Below are 14720 nucleotides of genomic sequence, written 5' to 3' on the forward strand. Positions count from 1 at the left end.
TAAAACACTGTGTTATTTAGAATTGTAGGGGGGTCAGACATAGGATTTTAATTCTGAAAAGTGATACAGATAGTAAGACATTTGACGGCCACAAAAAATGTCTTCATGACACAAACTGATATTTCACCAAATCTAATTAAAATCAGATTACAATTTTGCTTCGTTATTATTATTTTTGTCGATCTCAATTGTAATCTTACAAGATTTGTACCAAGGTCTTGCACTAGTGACGAGACTATCATGCACCACTCAGAATCACTTTAACATGCGAGTATCGGCAGTCTTGTAATCTGATTGGTCATGTCGCTTTACTTTGTGTTTCGCTATCCCACAATTCATAGTCGATAATAAGAGACAGATTCTGCATGACGCGCTGTGATTGGTTGAAATGAACATCAACAGTATGGGACCTTAGTATAAAAAAATAAAAACGTAACAAAGTTGTAATCAAATTTTTATCAGATGATATTTTACCACGCCTCTAGTCAGATATTTTCTTTTTTTGCTTGAAAAACTTTTGTACATTCTTTCCTTTATTAACAATATTTTTATATGATTTTATCTATTTATTTTACTAATTCGCTTTGCTTTTGTACATAAACGTTCATATCATTATCTAATAATTTGACTATGTGGGTAAAGGGAGACAATTTACCATATTATTTGGTTACCTCCCTTTTAAACTCAAATTTTGGTAATTGCATATTTAGAACTATTTTTTCAAGACATTTTATTGGTTAAGATTTAAAAAAACTTCTGGAGATTTTGGTAGGCTTTATGAGTAATGCTACAAGAGATAGTCAGTAAACCTTTGCATTTTTGACTATCTGTTGATTGTCTATGTCAATTGAGAAGAATTTCCAAAAGTATGGGCCTAATAGGAGTCATTATTGGGCGAAAAGCAGGATTTTCACTCAGTTAATACAGTTAAAGAGACTGAAAAATCTTACAGTTACTGTAGTAAAGAGATGGAACTAAGTTTAAAGGAAGATTCCTCATCTATTTTGAATTTTTTTCATATTTGCTTAATATGGTGTTCATTACAATAATTAGTGCCTTCTGGATTATGTCAGACTCTTGTCCTAGATATATGGTTGTTACTTATTACTAATCCTTTTATGATGAACTCTTTATTATCTGATAAACATATTCATAGACAATTCAGCACAAACTGTTATGCCCATTTTATTTTGAGGTAGTTCCAATAACAATTAAGGTCAAACTTGTATAGTTTTTATTCTATTATTGTGCCTTAAAGCAAAATAGACTGTTCTTGTTTATGACTAGCAACATCCTCAGATCTGCCTAGGGTGGTACTCGATCAGATAGTTCTGAACATGTTCTGTCTGTTTCAATTCTGCCTCAAATCAAAAAATGTCACATTCAAAATTTTCTCATATATTTCCTTCTCGGCCATTTTGAATTCTGTTTGCACCTACTTAACTTTTAGCACAAGTAGAACATGTTCTAAACTATATTCATACTTGTTTTATTGAATATTGATTCCATAAATCCCAAATGTGCAGAACTAACCAATCGAGTGGCCCCTAAATTCCTTTGCCTTACTGTACATAGCCTTTCAACTCTAGCCCTCCAAAGTTCCTCTGATGTGATATCAGCCTGTCTACCCTATGGGGTAGGGCCAAACATAAAATGTTGTTTTATAGGGGAGTTGATCACATCTGCAGAACTCAGTAGGGCCAAAGTTGTTGAGCTTAAATGCACACAAGTCAGAATCATGAGAATTTCACTGAAAAAAGAAATTTTAAATGAAATCCGAAATTTTCTGATTGCCTGATCTACCTGTTCCAATCTACCACCATATAGATTGATATGCTCAAATTGATTTTAAATAAATAAATTATTTTCTAAAATTATAGTTTTATTTTATTTACAACTTTATTTCTTTTCTTACAAAATCTTTACATTCATCTTGTCATTAAGTTCACAATGTTACAAATTGAAAAGAAAATGTTATATACATATATGAAACATGATAAATGCCTAATCGCTTCAATGCTCTACAGTGAATGAATTAAGCACTCTCTTGTAAATTACAATGCTTATTTTGTGAAAATTGTACATGATATTCAAATATTTCAAAATGACATTTTTTCTAAGATTTAAGTAATAAAACATCACTTTCAGGAGAGATCAAAAGAATTTTCCTTGATGTCTGCTTTTCTTCAGGATCCTGAGTTAACCTGTTTCAAAACTTTCCAGTGCACATAAATAATTTGATTAACTGTTTCCATATACATCATCACATCATACACCAACTATTTATACATCTTTCATACTTCAACTTTACTCAACCAGAACACCCTCTACAACCACAGTGTATGCATTCTACAATCTTTCCCTGAAAAAAAATATACATATTTTAATCCAACTGTAAGTCTTTTAAAGTTTTCTTGATAAACATTAACTACTAAGAAGCAATCCCTTTTCAAGATTTCAAACACTGAATAGACAAAGAGGTTAAAACCAGATACACAGATCATCCAGAGTAGCCCAAATTATACAAACATAATTGGTCAAGTATTTAAGACCAAACTTGCTGATGTCTTTCTAAATAAAATTATTGGCATACATTTCAGATCTCTCTGCAGGACTAATTTATCAATTGATTTCATGTGAAATGTTTAAAACTCAACAATTATGGCTTGACATTTTATTTTGCACATCTAGGCATGTATCTTAAAGGCTCCGAAAAAAGTTTTAATTCCAAATAGCAGAAAGATGGTAAGCTTTATTCTACCTTAAAATAAAGAAAATTGAATGCTTACAAACTTAATACCTGATGAATTAAAATTCCAACTTACTGATTCTAATTTAGGTTTAGGAACTCTACAAATACAGTTAGTACCAAAATTAGTATCTCTTGTTTGAATACATCTTAAACAACATAAGTTTTCATAGCCTTGCTTCTTCCATTTAGCTATTAAATTCTTATCAGCAATATTCTCTTTTAAACAATATTCATAAAGTTCTAAAATAAAAGAAGAATTTGTTAACAAAACATGAATAACACAATATCTGCTTCTGAAATCTATAGCCAAATGTAATGCATCAGCTGGTTGAGCTCCATTTCAGATATCCAGTGGACTAAACTCACCATATAGCGTGAAATTGAGCCTCATCAAAGCGTTATCAAAACATTTTTTTTTTTTTTGTGTTCAAAATTAAAGTCCTATGGCAGCATTTTCTGGTGTCAATTGGTCTCAGAAACGGAAGCTTTACAGCACAGGGTATTCAGTGTTCACAGCTTATTGGTACTGCCAAACTTTTAACATTCTTAATCATCCTTATCCTTATTAAGGTGACTATGTGTTTACCTTTGATGGAGTAGCATATAATTATTTTCAATCCCAGCCAAGTTATTACTTCAGAAATGTTGAATAATAAGAGTTATAAAACCAGTAGTAAAAAGTAATACAAACCTCTGCTGATAGCTTTACGTCTGTAGAATAAATCATAAATATATCTTGACTTTTGATGATGTAAACGAAATATGGGCCACATAGCTTCAACTTTTCTTTTACCCTCATGAGGATCAGTTTCAGCTGAAAAAAAAATGGAAATTTTATTTGCACAGCTAGGAGGCTGAGCTCAAAGCTTACCATGGTAAGACTTAAGACAACAAACAAAGAAAGGTTTTAATTCTTTGTCAACTGATTAAGGTTCACAATCTTTCTTCATTCACAAAAAACAAAAGTAGGTTAATAATATCAACATTCGACTAAGGCTTAAAGAAAGGCATTTGTTTGCAAAACCAAGACACCATTTCTGATTTCAACCAGACACTCAATATAGTTACCTTCGCGCATTTTAGCATCTAACTCATCAATAGTCGGTTCTATCAACTCCCACCCCTCTGGAGGAGGTTTTCGGCTTCTTTTTATCTTCGGCATCTTTAGTTAAATGAATAGACTTGCTAATATTCTTTGAGAAAATATCGTATGGTTTCTCAAAATGTAAACAACTCGGAAATATGAAATCTCGAGAAAACTCGTACTGTATCGTGAAGTTTTAGGGAGGGTCTTGTAGTCTTTTCTAGAGGTAATAAAATTTTGTAATTAATTGAAAGAAATGAAAAACAATTTTTAGATTTTTAATTTTATGACTCTTAAAATATTATTATTTGGTCGAATAAGAGATCGTTTTTTCATTGTTCTACCAATAGTACAATTTTATGTTATCTTCCAATAACTGGTCCACACAGATGTTGCAGGTTTTCGAGGAAGGGCTGTTTAAGAGAAATTGGTGGTGAAATAAACAAAAACAACGTGCAACATCAGTTGAAACATTGTATACTTTTCAAGTCAGCACAAAATGCCACGAGGTACACGTGCTGCTTTGTTTTATAAACACCACACTAAATATTTCTTCAAAAGATCAAAAGTAGACTAAGGCCTGCTGCATTTGTCATACTTAGCAAAGTAAGAGAGTACAAGTAAAGAAGGCCTAACTCCAAAAAAAGGAATAAAACCATTCAAGGACCCACTTCAGTCCTGTTCTAACTCTAAAACCTAAATATACAAATGACATCTATGCTAAACATATGTTTTTAAACCCCCCAAAAAAGTACTACTGGTAGTAATTGTCTAAGAATAGGGCCATAAATGATTCAGGTTTAGGCTAATGAAAAGACGATTTTAATAGTGCCTTAGTGGAAATGGGCTGGAAGGAAATATTTGCACAATATGTTTCTTTCTTGTTACCTGTAGGCCTAATACAATCCATAAAGACCACTTTATCGTTAATTCAAAATATTTCTTCTTGGTCTTGTTTGATAGTAGATCTAGGCTACAACTAAGCCTAAGTTTCCACTGTCATCATGTGCACAAGGCCTTTTATGCAAATATGCGAAATTCTCAAAGGTACACATCTTTTTCATTGAATGACGTTCAAGCCTCAGTAGACTTACAATTTTAAAGCTTCATCAAAGACCTATTCAGTCAGTTGAAAGATGAAATTTTGAGAAAATATGATATTTATAGGAGGATTTCGGGATTCGAGAGGTAAGAAGAATAAAAAGGGTCAGAGAAGACATTTTACTGATGAGGAAGCTTTAAAAGAAGAAGAAAAGAAAGAAGAAAGAGAAAAGAATTGGATGGTAAAGTCCTCACCTTTGTAGTCTTTTTGTCTCTTACTTGACGAGATTACAAAACTAGCAGTCCTATATAGACCTATAAGACTTGGTAGCAAAACAATATAAGAGAAATTTAAAGGGTGCTACACAAGTACTTACTTTATCAAAACACCTGATGGTACTTCTTTTTGGAGGATTCCCCTGCTACTGCTATACAACTTTTACTCTCGACTTTGCCATGACTGGCACTCAAAGCCATTTGAACAGTCTTCCTGTATTAACTAGATAACTTGATATGTTTTAAGAGAAAAAGAGGTGATGATGAAGGTGGAGCTGCTAAAGGAAGTGGTTCTGATTCCGATTCCTCAGAAGAAGAAAGCAGTAGTGATGAAGAAGTAAGTTTTTGTTTTTGATACTTTAAGTTTTCACAGCTCGGGGGCATAAGCTCAGTTTTAGTTTCATTGTAAGTCTATCTTTTCAAACAAAATGTCAGATTAAAAAGTAAAATTACAAAACAATCTTTGCAAATAATATTTGAGGATGGACCAGTCAGTTAAGAGCAATGAAATGTATTTTGTGATTTATAGAGGAAAGGTAAAGGTGTTGAAGGTTTAATAGATATTCAGAATCCCAATAGAAATATTAAACAAGCTAAAAAAGTCACTGCCATAGAAGCTGATCATAAAACAGTTTTGTCTAGAAGAGAAAGGTAATTTTTTGTTTGCCATCCGTTGGACCAATCATACCTTAGACCCAGAAATGGAAATTTTGTAGCTAAGATAATCTGTGTTCACATCTCTCTTTGAAATTTGAGCCTTTAAATCCACGTGTGTCCTGGAATTACCCCTGTTGAAATGATGCCATATATAAAAAGACATAGATGTATAAGCTTATAGAAAAAGAAATATATAATATAAAGTATTTTTTAATGGATTATGCAATTTTCGCGCAGTTCTAGTAATTCTGAAGACTATTTACATATAATATTCAAAACCCAAATCAACCTGAGTGCTTAATATACTTGTTTTATATCCTGATGAATTTGGCAAATGATTTTTTCAGGGAAGAATTAGAGAAAACTGAAGCTAAAAAGAAGTATGATCAGTTACATATGGAAGGGAAAACTACAGAAGCACAAGCAGATTTAGCTAGATTAGCACTTATTAGGAAGCAAAGAGAAGAACAGGCTAAGAAACGAGAGCAAGAAAAGAAAGGTTATTTGAAATTTAATTATTATCTGTAATAGATGTAAAAGCTTGGTTGACTGACTAGAATCAGAATTGTTCTTACATTGAGTTGGATTCAAACCTATTGTCTAATCAAATCAAAAAGTTTTTCGATATTTTTTTAAAAGAATTGGAATATCAGCCTTATAACAGTACTGGTAGTCTTAAAATGTCTTTGCCTTGATAAATATATAATCTTTTGTAAGTTTACATTGAAAAGAAACACATTTCTCTCCTTGAAATTTCAACCCAAAAAAGACTTAATGTGAGCTCATGATTATATTTTTATCAACTCAAAGACATTCTAAGACTAACAGTACTATTTTGAGGCTACCAACCGGGCTATTTCACTGCTGCTATAAAGGTTACACAACTGGTATGTGTAAGCTTTTACATATTAGAAGAACCAGTTTTAATTTGAGTGCTTTCTGCATTTTAACTCCTGTGTCCAATCTATATTTTCTTAAATTTTCATAAACCTTGTTAAAATTCACAATTCACCATGCGTAAATGTGCCGAAAAAATTTGGACACAACTCATTATCATTTTAATGCCCCAAATTATAATCTGTTATTACAATGGCGAGACATCAAATATTTATTTGTGACTTCTGATAACAAATATTTATTTGTGACTTCTGATAACAAATATTTATTTGTGACTTCTGATAACTGAAGTTTTAAGTGGTAATGTTTGAGCAGTAATCCAAATGAAATATTAATTGGTATTTTAATTTTGTTCATCTTCTGTTTTAGAATTAGAAGACAAAGCTAAAGAGAAGGCAGCATCAAAAGGAAAATCATGACCTCTTAGTTCTTAGTTATTTAAATATACAATTCTTGTTATTTGTTCATTGTGTAAAATTTTTTGACTGTCATGAGGAAAGTTTTCATAATGGTCAAAGCTTTTTCTTATATTGTACATTTTGTATATTCCCATTTCTAAGAATCAATTTTGGTGGTATATTTGAAAATTTGTGAAGAATTGCCTTAAATCTGTTTAGATATATTTTTGTTAGGACAACATAGTGGAAAGTAGTATTTGACCAATTTCTGGTTTAGTAATGTGATTATCTGGCAAAATATCTTAATCATAGCGATAAGATCATCTAAATACATGTTGTAGCAAAAAGAGCTCAATCTTGGCTGTATGTATCACTTTCCATAATGAAAACATGATATTGGAATTGTCTGCAATTAATGAAAATTAAATGGTAAAAGAGACAACAAAGGCCATTGTATTTGTATGATTATTACTAATTACAAATCATTATGTCTGCCAATATTTTATTTATTTGCATACTACTCAGATGTCTTATTTTTGTTTTGAAAGGTGATGCAGATGGCTCAAATTGTGATTATGCTTCAAATGTTAAATGAGAAATAGAATATGTGTAACTTCTATATTGCATGATATTCAGGTTTCAACTGTTATAATCAAATGTAATCCTCACAATATCTTATATTGGATTGGGATGGACTATTTTGTTGTATAGAATTTTCTCTGGTGGATGTTTAAGAATCTAGGAACATGAATTCATAAAAGTTCTATTGCTCAAGTTTTTGCAGAGTTTTCACAGCGCCCTAAGGTGTCGCTAAATTTTTTAGTTTTAAGCAGATTTAGTCTTAATTCTAGTCCTTGATTATAGATATGTCACATTCAAAATTTAAACTTCTCTTCCTTTCTTTACAATTTTGAATTCTGATTAACTTTTTTTGGGTGCTTGTTCCAATTTGTAACTGATTTCCAGTTGATTCCACGAATCTGAAACGAGCAGAACTTATCTATCCAGCACCACATAAATAATCCCTTAGCACAGCAAGAGCAATCAAACGTACAATGCTCAGTTATCTTGCAAAGATTGTCTTAGGATTATCTCTGCTCTGGCACTACTCAATGTAGTATTATTAAAGAAAACTCATATATTTAAAAAGAAAGTAAAATTTCATTGTCTGGACAAAATAATTGTATACTAAAAAAACAATATTAAAAATGTTTGATTATAAAGATAATTGTAATAAAATTGTATAAAAATAAATGGAATATAAAAATTAAAAACTAGAACCTTTTTTGTGTCTTTTATTATGTGGAATTAAATTAAGATCAATAAGGACTGACTGATAATTTTCAAATCAAATAGATTCAATTTGTCAATTCATCATACAGATCTTATGCTAAAATTCAGAAACTTCCATATAAAGACCTTATATAGGTTTTGGCAATTTTTTTAAAACATTGACTTGTTTATGTAGGAAAATCATGAGTGATTTAAGCGAAAGATATTGCCCTCATATTGGATAAGGGGACGGTTATTTTATGTAGTACTCAAAGGGCATTATCTGTAAACTTCAACTTATGTACATGAAAAATTTTATGCAGTTATAGGAATGATATTTGAGCCCATGTAAGAATTACTTAATCATAAATACAGCATCATCCAATTTATCAGAAATAGCATTATCCAGCTTATCAGAATTGTAGCATTATCCAGCTTATCAGATATCCAGTTCTTTATAGCACTATCCAGCTTCTTAGGTATACAGAGTTATCCTATTCATCATAAATGTAGCATAATCCAGTTATCACATATATCATTATCCAGCTTATTAGAAATGTAGCATTATCCTGTTTATCAGATATACATCATTATCCAGCTTATTAGAAATACACCAATATCCTGTTCATCACAAAAAACATCAATATCCGGCTAATTAGAAACGTAGCATTATCATGTTCATTACAAAAACATCATTATCCAACTTATTAGAAATGTAGCATTATCCTTTTCATCACAAAAAAAACAATTATCCAGCTTATTAGAAATGAAGCTTTATCCTGTTCCTCATTATCTAGCTTATTAGAAATACAACATTATCCTATACATCACAAATAAATCATTATTCCACTTAAAAAATGCCATCATCCAGTACACCATTAACAATCTGATAATATAATACCATTCTTAGTCCATTCTGGAAGCACTATAGATTCCCACTAAAATAAAAATATTGTAACCTGGTTTATACATATGTTACACATATTATGATGCTATGAAATGAAATGGTATATCATGAGTAATAGTAATGGATGCCTCAATATTTAAATCTAAAATGATTTCTTAGTCATATAATACCAACCTGTTTATTAGACAATGGTAAAATACATGGTATATCATGAGTAATAGTAATGGATGCCTCAATATTTAAATCTAAAATGATTTCCAATGAATATTTACACTGAAATGAAAGAGCAAAATTATTAATCATTTTAATGCGAGATTCTGGTAGAAAATTGTCAGATACCCTTGCCTTTAGTTGTCAAACTCTTGATACTGCCAATTTTATCAAATATGTACCTTGTAGTACTTTTCTTAAGTTAGTGGTGACAGTTGGGGCAAAAACTAGTTTAATCACCCAATTGTTGGCCTATCCCTAATTTGTACCCCAAGTTTCAGGAGGCTGGAACAACCATTACTTATGATAAATTTACCTCTATAGCAGAACCATTTAATGTTGGTAAAAAAGGCACATTGTTCTTGTCTCTCAATGGTATCAATATTTTATCTAAAACACTAAAACAAAATTTGAATATAAGTAGAGATATCTATTCAATAAGGTCACTTTCTTTGCACATACCAATAATTTCATACAGAATTCCATCACAAATTTCCTTACATCTATACTAAATGTTTGGTGACAGCTTCCAAAAGGAATAAAAATCTGTCCATAGTAGATTTCATTAACTCCCTGAAACAATCGCTTTGCAATTTTGAGTCATTTGTTTATCTTATAAATCTCTCCAGAAATAGGTAACTTCTTATCAAATTGATGTATTCCAATGCTGAAATTCATAGTCTCTACTTGTGACCTAAGCCAGTGCTTCTATAAGAGAGTATCTCTTAGACAACCTTATACCACTAAACCCAAAATATGCCATAATTTTCCAACCAGACATTGGAGTAATATTTTAGACCAGACCGATTTGTTTTCTTGTTTTACGGATCCTTCTACCTTAACTTTCCAGAATTCAGAAGAAAGAAATCAAAATCAATTCCTCTGGAAAAAAAAACCACCTTCATACACAATGAAAAGGAAAAGGCAAACTTTTTCAAAGGGGCTCAAACTATGTGACTCAGCAAGTCAATCAAGTCATCTAAACTTTTCAGAGGGGGGAAATATTTCTTAGGGGGGGGGGGGGGGCTGTACAATACCCAACATATGGTCTAATGAATTAAACTTACTTATTCATTAACGATATATTGCCATTCATTAACGCAAATTTCTCCCAGATAATATGAGGACCTCCCTCTGGTGTCAGAATTAACTTTTCACCATCATTATAAGACCCGCGTTTCTCCACTGGTGAAATCGTGTCCAACTTCGGCACAAAACAATGAAAATTTGTTGCAGTTCTTGTTGTACTTTCAAGGGTCTTAAATTTCAGATGTCTGATCAGCTGAAAGAAAGAAAAACACCATTATTTTTTATAAGGATAACTACTTCATGAGGATCATTTTTACCAGAGGTCCTTGGCCAACCCTCTAAAGCTAAGATTCCATATACGTGTCATGCGGATCCGTCATGCGTCAAATATGATTCCATATGTGCGTTAAACATATGCGTTATCTTTCTTTTGACGCACGGACTTCGAGAAAGGGGATGCTTTGGTGCATAAATAAGACAAGGAATCCCCACAAAAATACGTCACATTTGGGAGATCTCCGCACGGAAAGGCGTCTGGATGCATCAAAAAAAAAAATCGTCGGGTGTAGCGATTTTTGACGCATGATGCATGACAGATCCGCATGACGCATATATGGAATCATAGCTTAAGCATTGATCTTTTCTTGAATATCTGTAGGTCTACCACTTTACAGCTAGGTCAACTGGAATAATGAGGAAAGATGACTTATTCAAGTTCACACTTCGAAGTGTTTACACTTTTGTAACACAAATATGATCAGCCCAATTGAAGAGATATCTAGATTTTAAATAAATGACGGCTCTCTGCTTCTTTGACACGATCTGCTAGCTACTTGAAGACGATGGTTTTATACTTATCATAACTAACCTTTATTTTTAATGATATAATGTTAACAGCTGTATTATTAGCTATTATTAATCTTAACTCTAGATTTTCTCCAGTTTTATATATATTCTGTAACAATCTACAAAATATAACAAATACAGTTTGGAAATAACCATAAAAATATCCTTCGAAACATTAAAATCACTTAATCACTTAGATTACACTTTCCTTTCGTTAATTTTTTTTTACTATTTCCATTGTAATCTAAAGAGATCTATACCATCATTGATGTTCATTTCAACCAATCACAGTGTGTCATGCAGACTGCCGATATTCGTTTGTAAAAGTGTTTCTAATTAGCCAGAATGCGCTTGATTGACTGCTATAAATGTCTTGTAGCGTCATCAGTATGCGACCTTTGTAAAAATCTTGTTAGATTATAATGGACACCAAAAAACGAAAAAAACAACATCTCCTCAAGAGTCAAGGACGACAACACAAAAAATATTATAAATCACTCTCATTCAAGATTCCACTTATATACACAGCATACCTAATGGTCAGTGAAATGTCCCTGATGGTCAGTGAAATGTCCCTGATGGTCAGTGAAATGTCTCTGATGGTCAGTGAAATGTCCCTGATGGTCAGTGAAATGTCCCTGATGGTCAGTGAAATGTCTCTGATGGTCAGTGAAATGTCCCTGATGGTCAGTGAAATGTCCCTGATGGTCATTGAAATGAAGGCATGAATTAAACAAAATTATGAAGAATAAAGCAGAACATACTTGCAAGTAACACTGATTCCTCTGTTTTTCTTCCACAGTAAAAGAGATTTAACAGGATAAACTGTAGACTGTGGTGATACTACATGTTTCTCATCTAACTCTTGTTTAGTACAGTTTAATATCACTACTGATTGGGACATCTAAAATAACAACAGAGAGTTTATAAAACAACTCATTTAGATTTACTCAAAAAATGCACATTCAGATTCATGAACCAGACCTGTTTATTTAGACTTGAGGTAGAATAAGAAGTATTTAAACTACTGTTTATAGCTACTTATTATATGGTACTTCAAATTAAAGTGGATTGTTTGTGTTCATGCTTTGAATTGGAATATCTGTGATCGACAATATATGTTTTTGACTTCCATCAAAAAATACCAATCCAAAATCAAGCAAAGATATTTGTGCCAGTCTGTATAATCTTATTATTTAAAAGATTCTTCCACCCCAAACTAAAGTATATTTTTATGTTTATGGTTTATGATATGTTTATTTATTATACCAATCAAAGTCAGTCATGCATTTAAGACACCAATCATGCTTGACTAGTAGTGCTTCATGTGCGGGTAATTTTTAGTGTGCATTTGGCCTCTCGTGGTCGTGGGGAAAATATCTATCGTGTTTGATTGATAGTTTCAACCACTTGTGACAGATGGCACATCGTGTGTGGGTAACTGTGCGTGACTTTCTCAGACGAAGAACACATTGTGTACGGGTTACTGGTATTTAAAGATGGTGGCCCCCAGTGAAGTAGTGACAGAAGCAATCCTTTATTGGTCGAATTATGGCAAGATTACTACGTGCCAAAGTCTCTCTGTGTGTGGGGGCCTTTACGGATCTAAATCAGCAATGCTAACTAACAAAAAAAAGACAAACTAAAATCTTGAAACAGTATGTTATCTTTAAAATTATGTGTTGTTCTTTCCAGTGCTGTTGATTTTGCCATATTTACCATGTCTAAAATGCCCAGTTGAACTTCTTAACAAACAAAGATAGTCAAACAATAGAAATCTTACCGTTAATGCTGTAGAATCTATAGCTGTTGCTATTATAACACACAGTGATACAGCCTTCCATTCTGGTGATTCCATATGAACAGAGTGGAAGCTTCCTGCAACAGAAAAATAGGTTTGCACCTATGTGCTTCATAGAACTGATGCATTTTGAACCTCAAACATTGTCCCCCTATTTGTCTCAGGAGGCTTGAGCCGCTTAAAACATGTCCTATAAAAAGTATAACTTGACATATTAACTAATACATACCTGGTGTTGAGATAGGAACTGTAAACTCAAATGGAAATCTGTAACTACCATGTGACAATGGAGCTAAAAATACACAAAGAAATGGACATCATGATAAAGACATTGTAGTTTTCAAAACCTTTATGCGGACATCAATTGATTTACACCATTCCAAGTTTTATTCTGATATCTGTGGGTCTTGTAACTCCACTAAAACTATGCATGTTATGATCTAACTATTGTCGTAAGGTATTATCAGAAGCTTTTGCATTAGTGACTAAAGTGACTTAATTTATGATTCAGCATTTCAATAATGACAAGAACCATAGACAACTATCATAAAAATTGGAATGATTCAGATAGAAGCTATTAAATACACATAAAAGAGCTAGAAAATCTCTTTACAGTCTCATCATTATTGTGAATGAAAATATACAATAAGAGTCCATTAAGCATTTAATTAAAGATTACTTACAATCTCGTTCATACAGAATCACATTTTCATTCTTCAAATGTCTAATCTTGGATTGTTCTGTTTCTAGAAATCCATTTTCACTCACATAGCTATACTTAACTAAAAATTAAAATAAAATTATTTTTAAGGCCCCCAACCACCATAGACCCAAATATTCTATCACTATCTATCTATATCACTATTTCAGAACCTGCTGTTATCAGCGATCAATCATAAATTGACAGACCTCAAATATTGTCTGGAGAACCTCAAGTGAAAAGCTCACAATTTTTGTATGTATTATAAGTAAAAACAAAAGAAACCTGCACAGTTGCATTTTTTTTGCAAATGGTCTATTATTTATGTTGAATGCTACTTACATTCTTCTGTTATATAGATATCTAGCTTTATACCCTTAGCTGCAGTGGGTCTCACAATGTTCAAATAAACATCACTGGAAAGAATCAAAAATTGAAACTAACTTTAATGAATTTACTGTGTTTTTACATAATATTTCATTTGTTGCTTTGATAATGAATGCCATTGTCCGAAGCAAATTGTCACATTTTATCATTTGACATTTTTCGTGGATTTATTTAAGTCATAATATAAATGGTGAAATTAGTAGCCTAAAGCCTAGTAATGAAAGTAAAAAAAAAAGGTTTCCAAAGAAATAATAATTGGCAGCCTATTTTGACCTCATTTCACCTACCCTCTTACGTCATTTCCAGGGAAGTATTCACCTGCATCTGTTTTTATCACAATGACATTCATTTTTGCTATTTATATTCATCTTACTGAAAAATATTCTTTAAGTTTTTCGTGAGAAAATATCTTCCTGTTTATGCCTCCATGTTTTGACATAATTGATCACATGACAGTCACGTG

General features: G+C 32.0%; 3 protein-coding genes across 3 annotated transcripts; 1 reads left to right on the top strand and 2 right to left on the bottom strand.

Moving 5' to 3' along the window:
- Window positions 1-1868: 1868 nt before the first annotated feature.
- On the bottom strand, window positions 1869-3994 carry LOTGIDRAFT_204936 (hypothetical protein). The gene is made up of 4 exons (XM_009069052.1): window positions 3821-3994; window positions 3444-3566; window positions 2826-2992; window positions 1869-2362 (listed from the first exon to the last, which is right to left on the bottom strand). Exons 1-4 carry the CDS (start codon window positions 3912-3914, stop codon window positions 2312-2314), a joined length of 435 nt encoding a protein of 144 aa, XP_009067300.1. The 5' UTR covers window positions 3915-3994; the 3' UTR covers window positions 1869-2311.
- Window positions 3995-5682: 1688 nt separating this feature from the next.
- Window positions 5683-6338, top strand: LOTGIDRAFT_135559 (hypothetical protein; the record flags this gene model as incomplete). The annotated part of the gene is made up of 2 exons (XM_009069053.1): window positions 5683-5804; window positions 6158-6338. Coding segments are annotated over 2 exons (303 nt in total), but the record flags the coding sequence as incomplete, so codon positions are not given.
- A 2917-nt stretch (window positions 6339-9255) lies between these two features.
- On the bottom strand, window positions 9256-14606 carry LOTGIDRAFT_170409 (hypothetical protein; the record flags this gene model as incomplete). The annotated part of the gene is made up of 11 exons (XM_009069054.1): window positions 9256-9315; window positions 9459-9557; window positions 9811-9892; window positions 10562-10776; window positions 11392-11488; window positions 12134-12273; window positions 13153-13247; window positions 13400-13462; window positions 13854-13952; window positions 14213-14286; window positions 14545-14606. The coding sequence occupies 11 exons, from the start codon at window positions 14604-14606 to the stop codon at window positions 9256-9258; spliced, it is 1086 nt and encodes a 361-aa protein (XP_009067302.1).
- Between the last annotated feature and the right edge of the window lie 114 nt (window positions 14607-14720).

This window comes from Lottia gigantea (genome assembly GCF_000327385.1).
Source record: "Lottia gigantea unplaced genomic scaffold LOTGIsca_98, whole genome shotgun sequence".
Taxonomy (NCBI): domain Eukaryota; kingdom Metazoa; phylum Mollusca; class Gastropoda; family Lottiidae; genus Lottia; species Lottia gigantea.